At 32.8% G+C, this 26,090-nt stretch overlaps 1 protein-coding gene across 8 annotated transcripts in view; it reads left to right on the forward strand.

Moving 5' to 3' along the window:
- The window catches only part of ALMS1 (ALMS1 centrosome and basal body associated protein), a 229,577-nt gene that overhangs the window by 118,818 nt on the left and 84,669 nt on the right, over nucleotides 1-26,090 (forward strand). For 7 of the 8 annotated variants that reach the window (XM_079111389.1, XM_079111393.1, XM_079111392.1 and 4 more), the window contains 2 exons: nucleotides 15,134-15,375; nucleotides 24,959-25,084. In XM_079111389.1, coding sequence (XP_078967515.1) covers nucleotides 15,134-15,375; nucleotides 24,959-25,084 — 368 coding nt within the window. The remainder of the gene's footprint in view (nucleotides 1-15,133; nucleotides 15,376-24,958; nucleotides 25,085-26,090) is intronic. The other variant, XM_079111391.1, reaches the window with a different exon arrangement.

Here is a 26,090-nt window from a genome sequence, read left to right on the forward strand (position 1 = left end):
ACTTCTGGTTTCAGTATTATAAATAGTGGGAGGCTATGGAGATAATTTTTTAAAAAACTTTTTTTGTGGGGATAGTATTTATTCATTTATTTAATTTATTTAGAGACATGGTCTTGTTAAGTTGCTTAGGCCCTCACTAAGTTGCTGAGGCTGGCTTTGATCTTGCAATCCTGCCTCAGCCTCCTGATTCACTGGGATTACAGTTGTGCACCACCATACCTGTTTGTTTGTTTGTTTTAATTTTTAGAAATTAAAGGGTAGACAATTTTGTGTACAATGCTAAAACCCTTCAAAGTTTAAATACCCAGTTATCAGAACTGAATTCCTTAAAAATCAGATAAAAGTTATGAATGAGAAAAAAAATGATTATAAATATGAACTAATAATAATGCCATTTGTTCAGAATGTAATAAATGCCAGGCATTATGCTCAATACTTATATCATCTTTTTTTTTTTTTTTTTTTGCAGTACTGGGGATCCAACCCAGGGCCTTGTGTTTGCAAGGCAAGCACTCTACCGACTGAGCTATCTCCCCAGCCCACTTATATCATCTTATTATAATGATCAGAGAGAAATATTATTACCTCAATTCTAGATTTTAACAACTTGGGACTTAGAGAAATTAAGTAATTTAATTCAGTATCACATGGCCATTCCATGTTGGAGTGGTATTTGAAACTAGGCATGTCAACTACAGAGTTCATAAGTAATAAAAACTATACACACACATCTGTATAAAGAGATGCATAAAATATGTGAATATATATGTACAAAATATTTTTAAAAGTTAAGAATTTGAGTTCAATTTTGGATTTACAGAAGAGCTACAGAAATAGCACATTGAATTCCTGTAATAGGTATCTATTGCTGTGTAACATATTACCCTGAAATAAAACAGCTTAAAGTGATAAACCTCCTAGTTTCTACAGGTCAGAGATCTAGACATAGCTTAGCTGGATCTTCTGACTCACGTTCTAAGGTTGCACACAAGGTAGTGGCTGCCACTGTGATCTCAAGTTTAGACTGAGAGGGTGTATTTCCCAGATCACTCACTTGGCATTTGGCCACAGATGTTGGTTTCTTGCCTATTTAAGACAGCTCACAATATGACATCTAAATTTATAAACTTCCCTTAGAGTGAACAGGTAAGAGAAAAAGAGAGTGCCAAAATAAAAATCAGTCTTTTTGAAACCTAACCTTCTTACCTCTGCTTCTTTACTTTCAATAGAAATGAGTCACTATATCTAGCTCACATTCTGGGTTTGGTAATGAATACCAGGAAGAAGAGATAATTGAGAGATATCTTATTTTAGAAGTTTTGCCAGTTTTACCATAAGTGAATTTTATTGAAGTTTCGTCTTATGTTAACATTCTATGATAACCTCATAACCATAAAGCATTTATCAAAACTCACATCCTGGTTAACTTTAAAATGTACATGCTGCAAACTTCACTTTTTTCTGGTATACAGTTCTATCCACAGCTCCAGTTCCATTAAAGCAGTTGCATTAATCTAAAAATTCTCCCATGTGATCCCCTTATGAGACTGGCCTCCAACTTCCGATTCTCCTGCCTCAGCCTCTCGAGCCTGGCTGAATATGGGGAGTTTTCAAGCATTATTTCCTCAAATATTTTTTCTGCATCATGCTGTTTCTTCTAAGTTTCTGATGACATGAATATTAACTTTTTTTTTCTGTGAACTCAGGGGCCTAATATTTCGAGGCAAGTACTCTTATCACTGAACTACATCCCAAGCCCTTTAAACTATTCGGTATTATCTTATAGATCTCTGAAGCACTGTTGATTTTTTTTGTTGTTGTTCAGATTTACATGTATCTGTTAATCTGTCTTAAAGTTTGCTAATTTTCTTCTGTCCTTTCCATTCTAATATTGATCACATCCAGTAAGGATTTTATTTCAATTATTAGTTCTTGAATGTCTGCAGTTTCTTCTTTTTGTCTAATATTTCTTTGCTGAGGCTTTGTCTTTATGTTTGTTTTAAGGGTGTTCACTTTTACTTGAAGCATGTTATAATAACTGCTTTATAGAGTTTTTGTCAGATAATATTAACATCTCTTTCATCCCAGCATTGGTTTTTTGTCTTTTCCCATGTGAGTTGAGATTTTTCTGATTCCTCTGAAAAACTTTGGATTGTATTTTGTAGTATTATATTATAGTATATTATATTATGACTATGACAGTTCTTTTTTTTTTTTTTTAAGGTGCTTTTGTTGTTGTTGTAGGTAGACATAATACCTTTATTTTATTTTTATGTGGTGCTAAGGATCAAATCCAGGGCTTCATGCGTGCTAGGCAAGTGCAGTACCACTGAGCCTCAACCCCAGCCTGACAGTTCTCATTTAAGTCCCATAAAGATTGTTGATGTTTTTGTTTTATCAGGGAATTGACCCAGTTGGATTCAGGTTAAAAATTACAAACAACCTTTGAACTCCCCTTTTCTGGTCCTTAGATCAAAGAGCAATGGCTTAATTTACTTCTGTGAACACTAATGGCTTAGTGTTCTTTCTGTTACTGCTTTGGATCAAGGCCAAGTGGCACAGAACAGAGGGAGAGAACACCCATGGGGTTTGCCCCCCTTTGAGACAACACCTCTTTTGGTAGAAGAGTAAAGTTTACCTCCCTCAGAATTTTAGACTTTCATTATCTATATTACTGCTATACCACTGCCACCATGGAATTACTTGGGCACTGAGGTTCAATAGAACAGAGAAATGGAAAAAATAGGATTTTTGCCCTTTGTCTGGGTATTGGGAGACTCTTCTCCCTGTCTCCAAACAGAAACTAGAGGACTTTGCCTGGGAGGGCAGGTCTTGTGCTAATACTTTCTTCCAGGTTCCAGGCTGTATTGAATTCAGGTAGTGCGTACCCAAAGATGCAAAAACGATGGTGAATTCATTCTCATTTTTGTGATACTTTCAAATTTTATAATCTTCCCCAGTGTACCTTCTCCTGTTATTTTTTCAACTTTCCAATAACTATTCCACATAGTCTGTCTAGGTTTGTAGCTGCTCCATTCAGAGGGAGAGATGTGATGAATTATGCTTACCTGGAACTGGAACTAGTTGTATCAACTTTTTGTTGTTGTTTTTCCCATCAGCAACATATGCAAGTTCCATTTTCTCCACATCTTCTCCCAGCGCTTGATATTTCTAGATATTTTTAATGTAGTCATTCTAAGTGGGAGTGCCAGAAAGTTTGGTACTTAAGAAGTATCTGTTTACTTTGTCTTTTGGATTGTTTATTTCATTATTATAAGAAATTTGCATATATTCTGGGTACAGATCCTCTGTGTATTATGAATATTTTCTTATAATCTATGGTTTGATTTCAATTTTCTTAATATGGGTATCTTTTGAAGAACAGAAAATTTAAATTTTGGTAAAATCTAGTTTGATTAGTGTTATTTCATGTCAAAGAAATGTTAACTTATGAAAATTTTCTTCTATGTTTTTGTCTAAAATTGTTATAGTTTTAGCTATAGTCTATGGTCAGTTTCAAATTAAGTTTTGAATATGTTGTAAATTTCACAGTTGAGTATCATTTTCTTCTGTATGTATGTTCTAGCACCATTTTTGAAAAATTATTTTCTTATCAAATTGACTGTCTTGTCAAAATCAGTTGACCTTATGTGTGGGTTTATTTGGGGAGTTTCTACTCTGTTCCTTTGTTCTATTTATCTTTATACCAGTCCTGTCATATCTTTGTTTTTGTAACTTTTTTCAGAGTTTTGAAATCAGTTTATATTCTCTAATTGTGGTTTTATTTTCAAAATTGTTTTTGCTATTTTAAGTCTTTTGTGTTTCTATATAAATTTTAGAATAGGCTTCTTAGTTTCTCAACAAAAGCCTAATGGGATTTTGTTTGAAATTGCATTGAAAATATAGATCATTGTGGGAATGACTGACATTTTAATAATATTGGATCTTCCTATGCATGCACATAATTTTTTTTTACTCATCTAAGTCTTCTTTAATATCCCCCAGTGACATGTAATTTTCAGTGTATAGGTCTTTTACATCTTTTCTTTTTTTAATATTTTTTAGATGTTGATAGACCTTTATTTAATTTATTTATTTATATGTGGTGCTGAGAATCGAACCCAGTACCTTTCACATGCTGGGCAAACTCTCTACCACTGAACTACAACCCTAGCCCTGTACATCTTTTCTTAAATTTATTTGTTTGTTTTTTGAGAGTATTGTATGTGATATTTTAAAAAACTTGCATTTTCTTGTTGTTTGTTGCTTGATTGTAAAAATACTGTTATCCAGTCAATTTGCAAGTGCCAACAAGTTAATTTTAATTTATTGCTTTTTTGATTAGCATTTCCATGTCCACTGTGGAATATTTTAGGACAGTGAGCATTAGGGAATTTAGGCAAGGATATATGATATGGTTGAGACATATCATATATCCTACATTTAATGTTTTGTAGCTTCCCTAAGAAGTCTTTCCCTATAAGACTTCAGAGGTACCCTGTTGAAATTTGGTGGTGTCCTCAGTTATAAATCTATTCTTTGTTGATTAAGTCATGTTGCCAGGGAGCAGCAGTTTTACCCCATTCTTTTCAATTTTCTTGCCTTTTGTTTTCTTTTCTTACCTAATGTAAGAAAGGATACAATATCCTGGCTAGGATATTGAATACAATATTGAATAAAGGTAGTAAGAGCAGACATCTTGCCTTGTTCTCTCTCCATGCTTGCAGGATGAGTGAGTGAATTTACTGTTTTATTATTAAGTTTAATGTTACCTGTATCTTTGTCAGATTGAGGACTTCTCTTCTTAGTTTCCCTAAGTTGTTATCATGAATGGGTATTTAATTTTGTCAAATGCTTTCCTGCTCTGTCAAGATGATCATGTTTTCTCCTTTTTTATGTTGATATGGTGAATCATATAGATTAGGTTTCAGTTGTTAAATCTATCTTGCATTAATAGGGATAAACTCCACTTGATCATGACATACTCTTTTTTTTTTTCTTCTTTCTCTCTCCCTGCCCACTTGAGATTTGGAATTGAACCCAGGGGCACTCTGCATAGAGCTATAGCCCTTTGTATTTCTTATTTTGAGACAGGGTCTTGCTAAATTGCCCAGATTAACCTTGAACCTATAATCCTCCTGCCTCAACCTTCTGAGTCACTGAGATTACAGGCATGCACCAGTGAGCCTGGCACATATTGTCCTTTTAAAAATATATTCCTGGATTTGGTTTGCTAATGTTGTATCTTCTTGAAGATTGAAGAGAATTTTCTTAGTTTCTTCTGATATCAGAGAGTTATAGTGACTTCAGAATACTTGGGAAATATTCATTCTTTGTTTTCTGAATTTACATTAGATTGGTATTTGGTTTAAATCTATCATATTGCATTTTGCTTTCAATCTGTACCATCTAGTTTTGTTTCTTCTTTCTTTCGTTTTATATTAATTTATCATTTAGTATCTATTTTGTTCTCCTTTTTAACTTGTAGTAGACATTTTTGTGTATTTTAGTGGTTGTTTTCACCCTGCAGAAGTAGGATGGACTTCTACAAAATTTGGTTCACACAAGGCTGATGACACTCCTCATAAGTTTGGAAGTTTGGAAGTTTATTACTCACAATAGGAACTCCGAAGGAGAGCTGGGTGGACACGAACAGGTCCCCTGGCCTGAGCAAAGCAAAGATTATGAGTTCAGCTAGGGCAAGAGACCAGGAAAAAAGTTTTTATGGTTAGAGATTTTCTGCTGGTGTCAAAGGAGGTGGCTCTTCCTTTCCAGGGTTTCTTAAAACTGACCAGGTGTGGAATGAAAGGGAACAGGGAAGGTGAATCTTAAAAAGAACTCAGTGGTCAAACATCAAAATGAAGTCAGATTCTTTATTACAGTGATTATTGTAGAGATTACCATATGCATCCTCAATTTATTTTTTTTCATTGCTAGATACCATTTGTCTAGTATTTGATGAGATTTTTACCTGTGCTCATGAGGCAGTCACCTGTAATTTCTTTTCTTCCAATATTCTTGTTTGATTTTGATATGAGCATTGAGCTTACCCCATAAATGTATTGGTATGGCCTGAAAGTATGTATAAGATCGATAATACTTCTTTCTTAGGTTTTTGCAGAATTTACCAGTGAAACAATTTTGGCTTGGGGTGTTTTTTTTTTTTTTAATTGTAGATTCAATTTCTTTATTAGGTATGACTACAGATTTTCTTTTCTTTATTTTCTGGTATCAGTTTTACAAAATGTTTTTTTTTTTTTTTTTGTTAGAATTAAGTTGTCAAAATTTATTGGTATGTTTAGGCTGGGGTTGTAGCTCAGTGGTGGAGTGCTTGCCTAGCACATGTGAAGCCCTGTGTTCAATCCTCGGCACCACATAAAAATGAATGAATAAAATAGAGGCATTATGTCCATCTACAATTAAATAAAAGAAGTTGAGGGTTTTTTAAGGAACTTTATTGGCATGTTTATTTTAATATCCTTTTATCATTTTAGTTACTAGATCTCTGAATGTTTAGCTGTTTTATTTGCTATTGTTAATTTGTGTTTTCTCTCTCTTTTGGTCACTCCTACTAAGGGTTTAACAGTATGGGTTTTACTGATCCCTGTATTTTGTGTCTTTTACTTCATTAATTAATTTTTTCCTTCAGTTTTGGGTTTTAATGTTCATTTTTGACTTTTCTGAGAATAGATACTTAATTTTATATATTCATTCATTTATATTAATTTTCAGCATTCTTTTCCAAGGTACACAGATTTGTAGGTAGTTTTTCATTATCATATTTATTGTAAATATTTTGTCTTTTTGGTTATAATTTCTGTTTTTGTCCGATAGGCTTTGTTGATATAGGTTTCTTAATTCCATTATGGTCCAGGGGGATTATATTCTGAATGATTTCAGTATATTTAAATTATTTAGGCTTTATGATACAATATTTTTATTTTGATCAGTGTGCAGTTGATCAGTGTGGACTGGGGTTGTGGCTCAGTGGTAGAATGCCTGCCTAGTGTGTGTGAGGCACTGGGTTCAATTCTCAGCACTGCATATAAATTAATGAATAAGATAAAAGTTCATCAACATATAAAAAATATTTTAAAAAAGAAAGAGACTGTCCTGAAAAAGACTATTCTTATAGCTGGTTCATGTGGTAGATTCCATGGGTCAAATTGGTATAGTCAACTGTTGAAATCTTTATCTTCACTGAATTTTGAATGTTTTGTTTACCCAGCATTTGAGAATAGCATGTTAATGTTTCATTTCTGATTTAATTTTTTCTATTTCTCCGTTTGATTTTTTTTCTTTCACTTTTTTGGAAAAGAATAATCACACAGTTACAGAAAAGTTGGAGTATGGTACAAGGAATTTCCTTCTCCTTAGTCATTTGAGAATAAGTGGTTGACCTGCTGCTTCATCACTTTTATATAGTATATTGTCATTTCCTGTAATATATACATACATATATATTATATGTATACAGTATATATGTATTCATTTTCTCCTATATAACCACAGTGAAGCCATGAAAATTGAGGTATTAATATTGGTGCATTACAGGTATTATTCAGGTTTCTCTAATTCTCCCAGTAATGTCTTTCATAACAAAACAAAGAAATTCAAAATTACATATTGCATTTAGTTATCATGTGTCTCTAATTTCTTTCATTTGGAACTATTTTTGACCTTTTATTTATTCTTTTGACCCTTTTGTAGATTATAGGCCAATTATTTTGTAGAATGTCACTCACTTCTGATGTTTTCTCATGATTGCATTTAGGTTAGTTATGTTAGGTAGGAAAGTCACAAAAACAACATTGAATTCTACTCATTGCATCTTATCATATCACACAGTTTTAATTTGCTCCATTTTTGAAAATTATCACTAGTGTTACTTAATAAGGTTGCCTCCACTGTAAGATTACTCTTTTCTCTTTTGTAACCAAACATTTTATGGGTTATATGAAACATTAGCTTTAATAAAAAGCTAAACAATTTCAAACATTTTATGAAATTATATGCGTTCTTCAACAGATGTTCAGTTTATTATTTGTATCTATACAGAATCGTTTATATATTTTATGCAATGGTTTATGCTTTATTTCTTTTTAAATTTTTTATATGAAAATTACATAGACTGACAATAAGAAAATCATTAAGGGGGGAAGGGTTACAAAAATAGTCCAGAAAAGCCTCAGGTATCCATCACTCAGTTCTATTGGTAATATCTTACATAACTAATATATTATTAAAACCAGTAAATTCACATTGATACAATATATAAACCTTAATCAGATTTGTCAGCTTTTGCATGTATTCATTTTTTAATGTATATGTGTTTAATATGAAATTTATTCACATATACAGATTCATGTAACAACCATAATTAACAAGATGAAAAGTGTTTTGTCACTATGAAGGGATTTCCTTGTACCCTCACCTTTATAGTCATACTCCCTCCCTACTACCATCCTTGTTTAACTCTGGGAAACTAGTAATCTGTTTTTTTACTATACAATTTTGTCCTTCTACAATGTTGTATAAATGGAATCATATGACATGAGCTTTGAGATTGGCTCTTTTTACTCAGCATTGTGATCTAGAAATCCATCTAAGTTGTGTTTATCAGTAGTTCATTTCTTTTTATTAAAGCTATTGTGAACATTCATGTACTTATTTTTATATGATTATAGTTTTAATTTCTCAAGGACTGTAGTTCTCAACCAGAGGTTATTTTGTCCCACACAGAACTTTTAGTATATCTTAAGACATTTTTTGATTGTCACATCTAGGGAAGAAGTATTTTACTACTGGTATCTAGTGAATAGAGTTGCTGCTGAACATCCTTGAATACACAGTGGAGTTTCCCACAGAAAAGAATTACTTTTTCAAGATGTCAGTGGTGCTTAGATTGGGAAACTGTGCTGGGGTAAATGCCCAGAAGTGTGATTGTTTGGTTGTACAATCAAGTGTATGTTTAATTTTATAAGGAACTTCCAGAGTTTGTTATACCATTTTATGTTTTCCTTAGTGATATTTAAGAAATTCAGTTTCTCCACATCCTCATCAATGTCAAGTATTAGGTTCCTCCCAGCCCTTCTTAGTGAATATATGTAAATACATACATATATACACACTCATTTACATTCATATTTATTTCTTTATCCTAATAGGCATGTAGGGATATTGCATTGTTGTTTTAATTTGCATTTCCCTAATGACTACTAATGATGAACATTTTTTCTCATGTTCATTTGCCATCTATATATATTCTTTGGTGAAATCTCTCCAGGTTGTTTTGTTCATTTTCTAATTTCATTCTTCTTTTTACTGTTGAACTTAGAGAATCTTTATATATTTTGGATATGAGTTCTTTGTTACATATGACAAATATTTTACACATATAAAAAAAGCATGTTGTCTTATTGTAGTCAGTGTTACTATTGTAATTTGTTTTGATGCCCAGAATGCCAGATTTGGTGACCAGTTGCAGTGCCTTCAAGACTACTTGTTACTCTTTTCACATGTCCCTATCAACTTTTGAGCAAACTTTTGTTTTCTAGTACAAGGTATTTCAGGCTCTTCTTGTACTTCTCCTTCCCTAGCTCTGATCAGCCATTTCTCCATGGAGCCTGGAAAATGGTATTTAGAATCCAGGATTTGAGCACTAGGTGCATGCATTACTCTTGGGTTACTCCTAGCTCTTCTTGGTGAATATATGTAAATACATACATATACACAATCATTTACATTTGTATTTATTTTTGTATCTTTATAGTTAAAAACCATAAACTCATACTGATTTATGCAATTCTAATTGTTTTATTCTTTTTTCTTTATTAGTAACTTCCTTATCTGATAAGGAAGAAACCTCACTTCTATTATGCTTTATATGTTAACTTTTTTGATCTGTCTCCCATTTTGCAACTAATCTCTCCTCTGCTACTAGTCTCTCCCCCATTAGGATGACCCTCACTCACTACTTAAATTCAGATTCTCCATGTAGATAACCCTTTAGGGTGAATGCCCTTTTTACCTGATTTGGGCTTCGACACTGATTTTCCTCTTTCAGAACACTCTCCTTCCTCCTGTCACCAAACCCATTAAGTTATAAATTCCTGTCCTAGAATTACCCCCATGAATGTCTCCCTAATCCTACTTAGGCTTTTTGTTTGTTTTTGGTACTGGAGATTTAACTTAAGTGCATTTTATCACTGAGCTATGTTTCCAGCTCTTTTTATTTTTTTGAGACAGGTTCTCACTAATAGAACTTCTGCCTCCCAAATTGCTAGGATTACAGGTGTGTACCATCACTCACATCTTGTATGTAGGCTTTTGATATCTGTAACAATGTATAATTTATAAAGTAGTCACATTAAGAAATTATCAATAACTAATAATAAAATGGAATAATTTAAACAATATGCTATAATGAAAATTATGTGAATGTGGCCTCTAAATATGTTATGTAACATTTTCAGACTACAGTTGACTGCAGGTAATCTGATAAGGATTATAGTTTCCCTATAGAAAGGGAAACTGAAGGGGAGAATTTTATAATTTGTTTTTAATTGTGTCCATTTGCTACTAAAAACCATTAAATCAGTTGATTTCAGATACCTTGATTATTTTTTGTTCCATTTTTTTATTGTTGTGGTATTCTCCATATTTTCACTTATTTCCCCCATCTTTTTCTTGCTCTTAATATTTTAATAATCATTAATAATCATTAATCATTTTAAAGTCATTCTGGGCTAACTCCAGTATTAAGATCCTTTCTAAGTCAGTTGTTCTTATATGTTTTTTCCCCTCAATTTTTGGTAACTTTTTCTTACTATATAAATTTTGTATTTTTTGATTGTGTGCTAGACCTTATAAACAAAAGAGTCATAGAATTTCCACCAGAGTATATATCCAGTATATATGTCCAGTATATATATCTGTTAATAAGAGTATCTTAATCAGCTCAATCATTTCAGGGATTTAACTATGTCACATTGGATTGGAGCTTTAATTGACTTTACTAAACATGATTTGTCATGATTCATGGATTTTTCTGGATTTTTGCTTTGTGCCCTACTGTCTTTAATTCTTTTAAATATTGTGAGACTCTCATTTAAGTCTCTAAGGTGTTTAGACTAAACTCTTTAGACTCTTTACCCTCACAGCCTTAAATGTTCTAAGGGAAGACCTGCCAGGTATTTATTGCAGTTAAATTTATTCACTGGAATTTCATTTCATAAGCTCTCTTAATATCACAAGTGATTTTACTGTTTTTCTGACCCATTCCCTTTCTTGGTGTTGGCCCTTTTGACTTTTGACAGAGTATGGTGTTTTTCAAATTTCTTGCCTTTGAGAGTTCTCCTCCTCAGGGTTTGTTATTAAGTCCTCTACCTTTGACAGCTTCAGAATCTGGTAGGTGTTATTTTGTTTTTGTTTTATTAGTTTTAATTACATAAAATGTTAGTTTTCATTTTGGCATAATTATAAATGCATGAAATATAATTTGCTCTAATTCAGTCCCCAATACTACCCCTTTCCCTCTCTTCTTCCTTGTCTTTTTTCTGTTCCCTTCCTTCTATTCTACTGCCCTGCTATTTACTTAGTTTTTTTTTTAATTAGTGCCTTGTGGATATACATAAAGTTAAACAGTGTAGTATGTTCATATATGTACATAGGTTAGATCAGATTCATTCCACTTATCCTGTCCTTCCCTTATCCTGTCCTTCCTCCCTCCCACTCAGTCCCCTTCCTTTACTTGACTGGTCTATTTTGATGGAATCTCTCCCCACTTTTCTTCTCTTCCTCCTTATTTTGTACTAGCTTGCACATATGATAGATTTTTTTTTTTTTAAGGGGAGACCTGATAATATGTTTGTCAGTGATCCCTCCAGCTAGTGGGACTTGAATTTTCTTCTAGTGCCTTGACTATTCTTGTTGTTTTGGCTCACTCTCAGCTGAAAAATCAACTGGGCATTCCTCTAGATTCCACTCTATTATACCAACTCAGATATTCATCAAAAACTATAGTAATTTCTCTTTCCTAGTGGAGTATGTCTGTAAATACCAAATCCCTGCCCAAAATAATCAGAATACCTCTCTCTAGCATGTTAATTAGCAATATGGTAATTTTTTAAATTGCTTCTATAACTATATGACTTTTTAAACTACGATTTTTGTAATGTATTCAGTTTTATTTGCTTGTTGCAGTAGGCATGATGGCCTGTGGCTGGCTACCTATTATACCCTACTGTGTACTACCTGAAGTGGAAGTCCTTTTCAGATAACCTTTAATTTCTCTGTTTTAATAGTTCTTACATCTTTTATTAGACTTAATAAGTATTTAATATTTTTACAGTATTGTATTTGGTGACTTTTTTTAGATTTTAATTTACTTTTCTGATAAGAAAAAATTTAGTTTTTAAAAATTTGATGTTTCATCTGGCATTTTTCTAAAAATTTACTTATACTCTAAGCTGTATATAGATGATTTGGGATTTTCTGTGTACACAATTGTATGAAATATGAAAAGAAATTATTATTTTTCCTTCATTATTCACAAATTTCCTATTTCTTTTTTCTGACCTATTGCTAGTATTATTTAATACCTTTACAAAAATGTTGAATAGACATGGTAAGAATTGGTATCCTTGTTTTGTTCCTAACTTTACAGGGAACATTCTTAGTATTTCACTATTAAATATGATGTTGCATAACTATTAAATTTTATTAAATTCTATTTCCTCCTATATTGATATGGCCATAATGTATTTTCTCCTTTATTCTCTCGATGTGGTGAATCACACTGATTGCTTTTTGTTGTTGTTGTTGTTGTTGTTGTTAAATGTTAACTCTCTTTGCATTCCTCTGGTAAAACCATCTGGTAGGAATTCAAGTAAACAATTTGGGTGGATGGTGTATACAGTGATAGAGCAAGCAAGTGTGTAGTATGCCCAAACAACATTTGGTTTTCTTATTTTTTTTTGGGGGGGGGTGGATTTTTACATTCTGTGTTCAAAAAGAGATTGGTCAAGTTTTTCTTTTTTCGTGATTATCCTTTTTAGTTAGTGTATATTAGGCACAGGGTAGAGATTAAAATTATTTTTTCTGTTTTTTGACATATTCTCTCTCTTTTTTTTTTAACTGGGGATTGAACCCAGGGGTGCTTAAATACTAAGCCACATCCCCAGCCCTTTTTATTTTTTATTTTGAGACAGGGTCTCACTAAGTTGCTGAAGCTGTCCTTGAACTTAAAATTCTTCTGCCTCAGCCTCTCAAGTCTCTGGGATTACAGGTGTGGACCACCACACCCAGCTTGCTGTATTCTTAATGCTATTTTAATACAGTACAATGTTATTCCCTCTTTTTGTACAGAATTTTTTTGAATAATTTTAGATTTATAGAAAAGATAAAAAATAGAGCCCTCTATAGCCTTCTTGTTTTTCCTGTTGTTAATATCTTATATTATCATAGTATATCTGCCAAAGATAAGAAACCAACATTTGTATGTTGTTATTACCTACCTTATAGCCTTTAATTGCATTTTACCTGTTTTTCCATTCATCTTCTTTTTCTGTTCCACAACTTGGTCTGGTAATGTCACATTCTACTTAGTTAGCCATTGCTATAATCTGAATGCTTGTGTCCTTCCCAGATCAGTATATTGAACCCATTCCTCTTAAGTAATGAGTTAATGGGGGAGCCTCTGGAAAGGGATTAGACTATGATAGTGTTTCCTCAGTTTGAATTGGTATTTTTATAAAAGTAACTGCAGAGAGCTGTTTTTTCCCTTCTTCTATGTTAGGACATGATGAGAAGGCACCAACCAACCTTCTATGAACCAACCAGAAAGCAGTCTCTAAGCACAAAATCTGTCATTGCCTTGGTCTTGGACTTCTCAGACTCTAGAACCATGAGTAATAAATTTCTATTGTTTATAAGCCAAATAGTGTATGAGATTTTGTTATAGCAATCCAGGTAGAGAGAGACAGTTGTTATCTTAGCCACTTGTGGTATATGACAGTCTTTTATTTCTTCTTTGTTTTTCATGAACTTGGAAGTTTTGAGGAGTACTGGTGAGAAATTTTGTAGATAGCAGCTCCTTTGGATTTGGCTCATATTTTTCTCTTGATTAGACTGGCGTTTCTGGTTTAGGGAAAGAATACTACAGAGGTGAAGTACCCTTCTCTCACATCATATGGAGAATATGATATCTACATATTATCACTGGTGATGTTAACCTTGATCACTTGGATAAGGCAGTGTTTTTGCCAGGGTTCTCCACTGTGAAGCTACCCTTACACTCTCTTGTTGGAAATCTAGTCACTAAGTCTCGTCTATATGCAAGGGGGAAGGTAGAGATTAAGCTTTTACCTCCTTTAGTGGGAGGTATCTACATTTGTTATTTGAAATTCTTAAGCAAAATTTGTCTCTTCTCCCTAGTTATTTATTCAGTTGTTCATGTACTCTACTGTTTTAATATGAATTCTCTGTAATGTTAATATATCTAGCTAACATCTTGAAAACTTCTGATTCCCCCCTCTTCTCCCTCTGCCCTTTGATGTATAAACCACTTGAGGAAAGGCCCTGTTTCTTCTTCTTTATATTCCTAGGCATTTAGCACAATCTCCTAATTTTTAGTGGCCATTGCATAATTAAAAATAAATAAATGAATTTATATTCACTTCAACTGAAAAGTACCATTTTCTTTATTAAATTATATAGTGGCATTATAAATTAAAATTAAGATTAGATTTTAAAATAAAATTAAACCTGGGCATTGTGTCACATGCCTGTAATTCCAGCAGCTTGAGAGACTGAGGCAGTATGATCATGAGTTCAAAGCCAGCCTCAGCAAGTTAATAAGGCCCTAAGCAACTTAGCAAGACCCCGTCTCTAAATAAAATATAAAAAAATGACTGGGGATATGTGTCAATCCTTGGTACCGAAACATATATATGAATTAAAAAAAGTTAAACCTGTGCATGATCAAATTTTAATATGTATCTGATAAAGTGAATGGTATGGTAGAAGTACCTTAATGACATTTGAGATTTTTGTGTGCACAAAATATTCCTTGTAACTACTTAAATATTCCTGGCTAAGGATATGATTTGCTATAATCCTCTTTTTTGTTCAGTTTACCAGAACAGAATAAGACCTCATTATTTGCCTTCTCTGGAAAGTTATCATCTGATGCAGTCACTCAGATAACAACAGAAAGCCCAGAAAAGACCATTTTGTCATCTGAGATTTTTATTAATGCTGGAGATCATGGAAGTAAAATTCTAGAGCCAAGTTCTAAAAAGCTACAGAAAGGTCCTGTCAAGTTTGCTTCATCATCTTCAGTGCAACAGATTACTACTTGTCGTGGCACAGATGGTAAGAGAATATAATCACATTTTAGTCATTATATCAACTTTTGAGTATAATTATCTTAGAAGTTTGTGATGTTTGTCTTCCTGGTTATTAATCTAATTTTAATTTAAGTATTGGGATCTATGTGATTATTATATCTATCTTTTATTTACATATCTGTGAAAAGAATATGATTTACTATTTTCTTTATCTTTATTTCTAGTAGAGTTAACATGTTTGGAATAGGCTGCTTGTGGTTGACCTATTTTTTTCTCATGTTATTTGTAATAAGAATGTAGGTACTTTGTAATAACTTAAAAACAAGATCTGCTGTTATTTAGGCAAAACATTATTGGCATTTTGGATTATAGTAATGTATACTATAAGATGCAAATATATATGCAAATATGTATGATAGTACAAACACTACACATAGATTATTTTGTGCTTATAAAATAATTATAAAATAATCACCCACTAATCCAGGTAGTACTTGCCTTGCTGTCTTTAGAATGTAGAATCTGAAGTTATTTTAGATTCACCATTATAGTCAACTGGAATGAATGAGTAGAAAGCATGGAGGAGCACATGTGGGTGATTTTATAGGCAAAACCTATAGAAATGACTCAAATCACTTTCACTAAGAATATAATTTAGCTGTGCTTTCCAGGATGAAGAAGAAATGGGTTTTGTAGAATAACTGTCAGTTTGTACCATAAGGGCTACATTTAGAGTATTTTGTGTGCTATAGTCTCAGTGATATTTTTATAGTGTTTATACTATATAACATTTAAAATTGTTATAAATTATTTTCCTTTTTAAGTGTACAGTAGGAAAATTAACAGTTAAGTTTCTATTCTTCCTCAGGGAATGAAGGTTGGAACTTTACTAATTTTAAAATATTTAACATTTTGCATAAATCTATTTAAAATACATTTTAACTTTTCCTTCTAATGCAAAAAACCCATCTGTAGCTATAGATGGAATATGCCTAAATAGGAAGAAAAATGCTTGGTTCAGTTTACACATTAAGATGGTTATAATTCTTAAACATTTTATTATGAAATAAAAGCATACCAAAACTTTATAATTTAATAAATAATCACAAAGAGTACCTTTATGTGTTAGTTGCCTCAAAACAGTGATGCTGTATAACAAACAACCTAAAATATCTTAGTGGTTTATAACAGGTGTTTGCTTTTCTCATACCTGGGCTTTGGGTCAGTTGAACTTTTGGCTGGGCTTGGCTAAAGGCTGCAGAAATGGTTTGGGTGTGTTCTAGGTATTTCTGAGACCCAGGATACCCATGAGTATGTTGCTCTCACAATGGTAGCAAAAACATGAGAGAGGAATCCCAATTGTGGAAACATATTTTTACCTCTATTTACATCCAGTGGATCAGTGTATAGAGACCATGATTAATGGTTTTTTTATGCATTTATTCAAGGATTAATCTTATTTAATATACAAATCCAGTATTATTTTTAATACTATGGGTCAAAATTTTTAAAATTGAGGCTTTTTTAAAAAGTATATTTTAAAAATGTACTTTAAAGTACAAAGAATTGTATGTTAAACCTGACTATTTAAAAGTTCAAAGCAATGTACTATATGTTTATATTTTTTCTATTTTCAGTTTTTAAAAGAAATATATTATTGAATTTTCTTCTTTACCTTTTTCCAGTTCTTTCTTTCCTAGAGGTAAGCATGATTTGCTGTGTACTCACTTCTTCTCCCCAGGCATAGTCCAAAGTAACCTTAAGACTTGTGGTGGAGGGGAAGAATGTTCAGTAGATAGACAAAGGGCATGAAGGGGAAGGGAGGGGGCAACAGGAAATAGGAAAAACAGTGGGATAAATCTGACTTTTCTGTGTACATATATAAATACCCCATAGTGAATCTCCACATCATGAACGACCACAAAACTAGGATCCTAATTAGGCTAAGATGTACTCCATGTTTGTATAAATATGTCAAAATATATTCTACTATTGTGTATAACTAAAAAGAAGAACAACAAAATGACTGTTGTATTCAGGATTGGGGATATAGCTCTGTGGTAGATTGCTTGCCTAGCATGCACAAGTCCCTGGGTTCAGTCTCCAGAATGGTAGTGGGCGGGGGGCAGTTGTCTGTCTCAGAATTCTCCATCTCCATGTGATAAACATTACATTATAGTTTTGCACAGTTAATCATTGATATCAAGTTTTATGTATACTGGTAGAGAAAGAAAATGAATAAATCAGTATTGTAATAATAATGACTATAACAATAACTAAATACATGTGGAGGCTACAACCCATTTTTAAGAAAAATTATCCTATTTTTATTTTGCCCATAAGAATGATATAAAATTCCTAAGTCAACTGAGACTTCACTAGCCTTGCATATGTAGGATTAAGTTAATTTTTTGGTTTATTTCTATCATCGGTATGGTAAAGTAGTTTTCCAAGGGTTATATTCCTAATAACTATGATTTCTTTCCATTTTTATTTTTATTTTAAAAAAAATATTTTTTTTTCCCATTTCCACTACACCACCCCTCCCCTCACTACCCTCTGCATAATCCAAAGTTCCTTCATTTTTTTTCTACCCACTCCCCACTATGAATCAGCTTCTGCTTATCAGAGAAAACATTTGGCCTTTGGTTTTTTGGGATTGACTTATTTCACTTAGCATGATGTTCTGTATTTCCATCCATTTTCCTGCAAAAGCCATAATTTCATTCTTCTTTGAGGCTGAGTAATATTCCATTGCATATATATACCACATTTTCTTTTATCCATTCATCTGTTGAAGGGCATCTAGGTTGGTTCCAAAGTTTAGCTATGGTGAATTGAGCTGCTATAAACACTGATGTGGGTGTGTCACTGTAGTATGCTGATTTTAAGTCCTTTGAGTATAAACCAAGGAGTGGGATAGCTGGGTCAAATGATGGCTCCATTCCAAGTATTCTGAGTAATCTCCATACTGCTTTCCATAGTGGTTGCACCAATCTGCAGTTCCACCAGCACATATAAATATACCTTTTTTCCCACATCCTCGCTCATCCTTATTATTGCTTGCATTCTTGATGATTGCCATTCTACTCCAGTGAGATGAAATCTGAGAGCAGTTTTGATTTACATTTCTCTAATTGCAAGAGATGATGAACAGTTTTTCATATGTTTGTTGATCAATTGTATTTTTTCTGTGAAGTGTCTGTTCAGTTCCTCAACCCATTTATTGATTGGGTTATTTGATTTTTTTGGTGTTAAGTTTTTTGAGTTCTTTATATATATCCTGGAGATTTGTGCTCTTTCTGAGGTGCATATGGTAAAGATTTTCTCCCGATCTGTAGGCTCTCTTTTCACATTTATTATTGTTTCCTTTGCTGAAAAGAAGCTTTTCAGTTTGAATCCATTCCATTTATTGATTCTTGATTTTACTTCTTGTGCTGTAGGGGTCTTGTTAAGGAAGTCAAATCATAGGCTGACATAGAGAAGATTTGGGCCTACTTTTTCTTCTGTGAGGCACAGAGTCTCTGTTCTATTGTCTAAGTCTTTGATCTACTTTGAGTAGTGTTTCATGCAGGGTGAAGGATAAAGGTTTAATTTCTTTTTGTTACGTGGCTTTCCATTTTTCCCAGCACCATTTGTTGAATAAACTATCTTTTCTCCAGCGAATGTTTTTGGCACACTTGTCTAGTATGAGATAACTATTTTTGTGGGTTTGTCTCTATGTCTTCTATTCTCTACCATTGGTCTATGTGTCAGTTTGCTGTTTTTATTACTGTAGCTCTGTAGTATAGTTTGAGGTCTGGTATTGTGACACCTTCTGTTGCACTCTTCTTGCTAAGAATTGCTTTGGCTATTCTGGGTCTCTTATTGTTCCATGAATCATGAATTTCATGATTGCTTTTTCTAGTTCTAAGAAGAATGTCATTGGGATTTTAATAGGAATTGCATTAATTTGTGTAATGCTTTTGGTAGTGTGGCCATTTTGACAATATTAATTCAGCTTATCAGTGAACATGGGAGTCTTTCCATCTTCTAAGGTCGTCTTCAGTTTGTTTCTTTCTTTAGTGTTCTGTGGTTTTCATTGTCTTTCACCTCTTTTGTTATATTGATTCCCAAGTTTTTTTTTTTGTTTTTTGTTTTTTTGTTTTTTTGAGGCTACTGTGAACGGGGTAGTTTTCTTAATTTCTCTTTCAGTGGATTCATTACTGATGTGTAGGAATGCATTTGATTTATGGGTATTGATTTTATAACGTGCTACTTTGCTGAATTCATTTATGAGTTCTAGAAGTTTTCTGGTGGAATTTTTTGGGTCTCCTAAATATAGAATCATGTCATTGGCAAATAGTGATAGTTTGAGTTCTTCTTTTCCTGTTTGTATCCCTTTAATTTCTTTCATCTGTCTGATTGCTCTGACTAGAGTTTCAAGGATGATGTTGAATAGAAGTGGTGAAAGAGGACATTCCCGTCTTGTTCCCGTTTTAAAAGGGAATTCTTTCTATTATTCTCCATTTAGAATGATATTGGCCTTTGGTTTAGCATATATGGCTTTTATAATGTTGAGGTATGTTCCTACTGTCCCTAGTTTTTATAGTGTTTTGAACATGAAGAGGTGCTGTTTTTTGTCAAATGATCTTTCTGCATCTATTGAGATAATCATATGATTCTTGTCTTTGTCTATTGATGTGATATATTATGTTTATTGGTTTCTGTATGTTGAACCAACCTTGCATCCTGGGATGAACCCCACTAGATAGTGGTGCACTATCTCTTTAATATATTGTTGTATACAGTTTGCCAGAATTTTATTGAGAATTTTTGTATCTGTGTTCATCAGGGATATTGAGCTGAGGTTTTCTTTCCTTGATGTGTCTTTGTCTGGTTTTGGTATCAGGGTGATAATTGCCTCATAGAATGAGTTTGGAAGGGTTCCCTCTTATATTTCATGGAATAATTTGAGGAGTATTGGTATTAATTTTTCTTTAAAGGTCTTGTAGAGAATCTATCTGGTCCTGTGCTTTTCTTGGTTGGTAGGCTTTTGGTGGCATCTTCTATTTCATTGCTTGAAATTGATCTGTTTAAATTGTGTATGTTCTCCTGCTTCAGTTTGTGTAGGTCATATATCTCTAGAAATTTGTCAATGTCTTTGAGATTTTCTATTTTATTGGAGTATAAATTTTCAAAATATTTTCTAGTTATCTTCTGTACTTCAGTAGTGTTCATTGTGGTATTTCCTTTTTCATTACAAATTTTAGTAATTTGAGTTTTCTGTCTTTCTCTGTGTTAATATGGCTAAGCGTTTATCAATGTTTTTTATTTTTTCAAAGAACCAATTTTTTGTTTTGTCAGTTTTTTCAATTGTTTCTTTTATTTGAATTTCATTGATTTTAGCTCTGATTTTAATTATTTTCTGTCTTCTGCCTATTTGTTCTTCTTTTTCTAGGGCTTTGAGATGTAATATTAGGTCATTAATTTGTTCACTTTTTAATCTTTCAATATATGAGCTCAGTGCAGTGAACTTTCATCTTAGCACTGCCTTCATAGTGTCCCAGAGATTTTGATATGTCATATCAATGTTCTCATTTACCTCTAAGTATTTTTTTATTTCCTCCCTAATTTCTCATTTATCCATTAGTCATTTAACAGAATGCTGTTTAGTTTCCAGTTGTTGGAGAAGCTTCTATTTTTTATTTTATTGTTGATTTCTAATTTCATTCCCTTATGATATGGTAGAATGCAGAGTAGTATTTCTGTCTTTTTGTATTTGTTGAGAGTTGTTTTGTACCACATAAACACATGGTCTATTTTAGAGAAGGATTCATGTGCTGCTGAGAAGAATATGGATTCACAGGCTGGGGCTATAGCTCAGTGGTAGAATGCTTGCCTAGGATGTGTGAGGCACTGGGTTCAATCCTTGATACCACATAAAAGTAAATAAATAAAGCTATTTCTTAAAAAAAAAAGTGTATTCGCTCTGTGATGGATGGAATACTCTTTGTATGTCCATTATGTCTAAATCATTGATTGTATTATTTAATTCTATAGTTTCTTTGTTTAGTTTTTGTTTGTAAGATCTATCCAGTGGTGAGGGAGGTGTGTTAAAGTCACCTAGTACTACTGTGTTGTCGTCCCTTTGATTTTTGAAATTGTGAAGGGTTTTTTTGATATATGTTCCATTGTTTGGGGCATATGTATTTATGATTGCTGTGTCTTGTTGATTTATGATTCCCTTAAGCAATATGAAATGTCCTTCTTTGTCCCTTCTGACAAATTTTGGTTTGAAGTCCACTTTGTCTGATATGAGGATGGAAACCCCTGCTTGTTTACACAGTCCATGTGAGTGATGTTTTTTCCCAACCTTTCACCTTCAGTCTATGGATGTCTTTTCCTAGGAGGTGAGTCTCTTGAAGACAGCATATTGTTGGGTCTTCTTATTAAAATCCAATCTGCCAGTCTGTGTCTTTTGATTGATGGAGTTTAGGCCATTAACATTCAGAGTTATTAAAGTACGATTTGTATTCCTAGTCATTTTGGTTTATTTTTGGTTTTTAACTTGACTTAGTTTCTCCTCTGATTGACCTTTCCTTTAGTGTAGTTCCTCTCTTGCCTGATTATTTTTTTTTCCATTTTCTCCTCATGGAATATTTTGCTGAGAGTGTTCTGTAGTGCAGGCTTCTTAGTTGTAAATTCTTTTAACTTTTGTTTATCATGGAAGGCTTTTATTTTATCTTCAGATCTGAAGCTTAATTTTGCTGGATATAAAATTCTCAGTTGGCACCCATTTTGTTTCAGAGTTTGATATATGTTATTCCAGGACCTCTTGGCATTGAGGGTCTGGGTTGAGAAATCAGCTGAAATCTGAATTGGTTTCCCCCATGTGTAATTTGTTTTTTTTTCTTTCATAGCCTTTAAAATTCTATTTTTATTCTGTATGTTAGTCATTCTCATTATAATGTTCCTTGGTGTGGGTCTGCTGTAATTTTGTACATTTGGGGTCCTGTAAGCCTTTTGTAGTTGATTTTCTGTTTAATTCTTCAGATTTGTGAAGTTTTCTGATATTATGTCATTGAAAAGATTGTACGTTCCATTGATTGTTGTATCTCCATGCCTTCATCTATTCCAATAAATCTTAAATTTGGTCTTTTCATGTTATCCTATATTTCTTGGAAGTTGTGTTTATCGTTTCTTACCATCTTCTCTGTGCAGTGAGTTTATTTTCAAGAGTGTATATTTTGTCTTCATTGTCTGAGGTTCTGTCTTCCAAGTGGTCTAGTCTGTTGGTGATAATTTCCATTGAATTTTTAATTTGGTTTATTGTTTCATTTTGGGGATCTCCGCTTCATTCCTTTTTATAATCTTGCCTCTTTATTGAAGTGATCTTTCACTTTCTGTTTTTCTCTCCAATGCCATACTTTATTTCGAAGAGCAATCTAACTGTATTTTCTGAACTCCTTCTGCTGTGTTGTCCATGGATTCTATTGTTGGAAGATTGTGGTTTGTTTGAGGCACTTTATTCTCTTTTTTTTTTTTTCATGTTGTTATGTGTCTTCTCATCTAGCAGTATGGATCTGAGGCAGTACAGTTTTTTTCTGTTTAGTCCCTGAAGGCTTCCAGTACCTCACTTTTAAGGGGGAGACCAATATTAACAGCACCGGATATGTACCACCATGAACCAAATGGCTTCTATTAAGGCATTTAAAGTTTTGTTGCAATAAATAGAAATGAAGGGATCAATTATTATCTACAATATAAACGTAAGTTTGCTAAAAGGGTTTACCATTTCAAATGATGAACAATGAGGGAATAGATATAGTGTAAGATGTGATGTTTCTCAGGGAGAAGGAGAGAAGATAGAAGTTAAAAATTTATCGTAAGGGTAAGGGAGGAATTAATAGAGGTTGACTGTTAGTATGAAAGAAGTGAGAAAGAGAATCCAGGGACACAGATAGTAATTGTTGACTCCAGTTGATTTAAAATTGATTGATTGCCTGCTGAATAGTATTTTATCATAGAAATTTCAAACTGCAGCTAGGGTGGTAGTCTAGGTTATGTAGCTGTCATGGGCTTATAATGGGATCCCTTTAATGGAATGCCTGGATTTTGTCCACATTCTTTCCTTCATCCTGTAGGCTGAAACTTGGTCACATGTTCATACATAGTTGTCGTAAGGAAGATTGGAAAATATAATGTATAGATGAAAGGAGAAGGAACAATAGGTATTAGAGGCCATTTGACAGTTTATACCACACTATGAAAGGAAAACAAGTACAACTGGCCCTCCATATATGTGGGTTCCAAACACAGATTGAAAATATTCAGAGAAAATAATTGTCTCTGTACATGTACAGACATTTGTCTTGTCATTATTCCCTCAACAAAAATTTAGCAAATATAAGAAATCTAGAAAAGATTTAAAGTAGATAAGAGAATGTGCAAATACTATGCCATTTTACACAATTTTACCTAAAGGATTTGAGCCTCCACAGATTTTGGTGTCTGGGGGTCCTTGAATCAATCCCCAGCTACCAAGGGACAACTTTATATAGAAAAAAAGTTTGGCTCTACACTAATCAAATAAGAGCACATTTCAATAATTAACCATATTAGCAAAGAATCATTTTTTAATGACTATACATACAGTATTAGAGTAAGAATAAATTGGCACAGACATTTGAGAAAGTATTTACAGTTGAACTTTCAAAAAAATTTCATACATGGTATAATTTTTCACTCTGTAAATAGAGAATTTACCTGAGGTGGGTAGCAGAGGAGAGTAAGTATGCTATAACCAGAAAACCATTCACAGAATTCTTCATAATTGAAAATTTTAATTTATCCTAAATTTTCAACAGTAGGAACAGGTTGAATATTTTTATCTGTGGTATTTCCATAAGAAATAAGAAAAATAGGATTAAATGAATAATTATTAATGTATAATAGAAAAGCTGAATTCCAAATTATACTTACTGTATGACAACTATGTAAACAAATAAAAAACAGGGAAAAGATAGGTAGGATACACATTAAAATACCATGAGTGGCAAGGACCTTGTCTTTTTTACCTGTATTTTATTAATATTGAGAATTCATACTTTTATAATGCAAACTTTGTTTCAGAGCAGTATCACAAGGAAAGAAATATTTTCTGTGACTCTCAGAGTAGAATAAGACTAACATAAGACTAGTGGTAGATATTAACAACAAGCAGATTTGGGTTTATTGTAAGATAACCTGTTTTTTAGAGCCATCTGTGTATGAATAGATTGCTAAAAACTCATCTTCTCAATGAGACCCTCATTGAGAGGTTTTAGCAGCATCCTGTCCAAATTTCCTCTGTATTCCTAATCTCTCATAATATTTTCTAATTGTTTTTTCGTATCAGTGACAATTTATTAAAATACTTCGGAATTTGCTTATTTAGTTTAGTTGTGTACTATGTATATCCCACCTCTAGAATTCTGGCTCCTTTTGAAAAGCAAAGAAACATTTCTGTTTAGTTCATTTATATATCATAAGAAACTCAAACACTGTCTTACATATGGAAGGTGCTCAATATTTATTCAATGAATTAAAATCTCTTATTAATTGTTCTGATCTTTTTACCTCCTTAGCCCAGCCTTTACTGTTGCCATATAAGCCATCTGGTAGTACGAAGATGTACTATGTTCCACAATTAGAAACAGTTCCTTCATTTCTGGATTCCAAATCTGACACCACCATTGAGAGCTCACATTCAGGTATTATACAGAAATTATTCAAAATTTTATTTTTTTGCAATTTTATTTGTGTATTGACTGGTTGATCATAAAGTCACAAATTAAAATTCAGTGCTTTTTAATCCTCAGTGAAATATGAAGCTTTTCATTCTTTATCTTTGATTCAGATAGGTAAGTTATTTGATCAGATTGCATGAACAATTATTTGTTTAGATTAGTGGATTCCATTTAGGGAAAAGGTTTCTAAGCTTTCTTGGTTCATGGTACCTTTAATGTTTCAGTGATATTTTCTCCTCAAACTATGTATGATGCAGATAAGTACAAAATATATTTTTTCAGGTAGCTACTACGGTATTAGGACATAAAGTACTGTTTTGATCTGACAGCTTAGTAAACAAAACTTAATTCCTGTGGCTTTGGGTTTTGAAAAAAAAATTTTGTTCATAAATAACCATAGTAACTAATGATATTTGTGCAGCTGTTGCATACAGTACCACTTCTCACACCTTGAGATCAAGTTGGACAGCCTGTCTCATGTTCTTCTTTTTATTACAGCAAATGCCAAAAAGCTAGCTTTACAAAAACATAAGCATTGAAAGGAACATATCACTATCAGATGTTGAGGTATTAAACTACCTTGAGCTTGTATAGTTCACCACATATTAACTATCACTGTTTTCCCTTAAAATTTTAAAATATCCTACAGCATTTCTGTGATTTCATTATTGGGGAACTGCAAATTTAAGAAATGAATATAGCACCTTCGGGAGTGGAATTCTTGTGTTTGTTTTTGTTTTTGTTATTTTAGTTATACATGACAGTAGAATGTGTTTTGGGGAACATACATATAAAGAGTATAACTTACTTTATTAGGATCCAAGGTAAAAATATCAAGTGTGTATGGTGTGAGGTTTTGATTGATGAGATAACATTTTGGGTGTTCTACAGGATATGACTTGATTCACTTTAGACAAATTGTTTTTTTTTCATGATTTGTCTATAAACAACTTTGTGCAGAAATGGAAAG

This window comes from Sciurus vulgaris (genome assembly GCF_902686455.1).
Source record: "Sciurus vulgaris genome assembly, chromosome: 14".
NCBI lineage: Eukaryota > Metazoa > Chordata > Mammalia > Rodentia > Sciuridae > Sciurus > Sciurus vulgaris.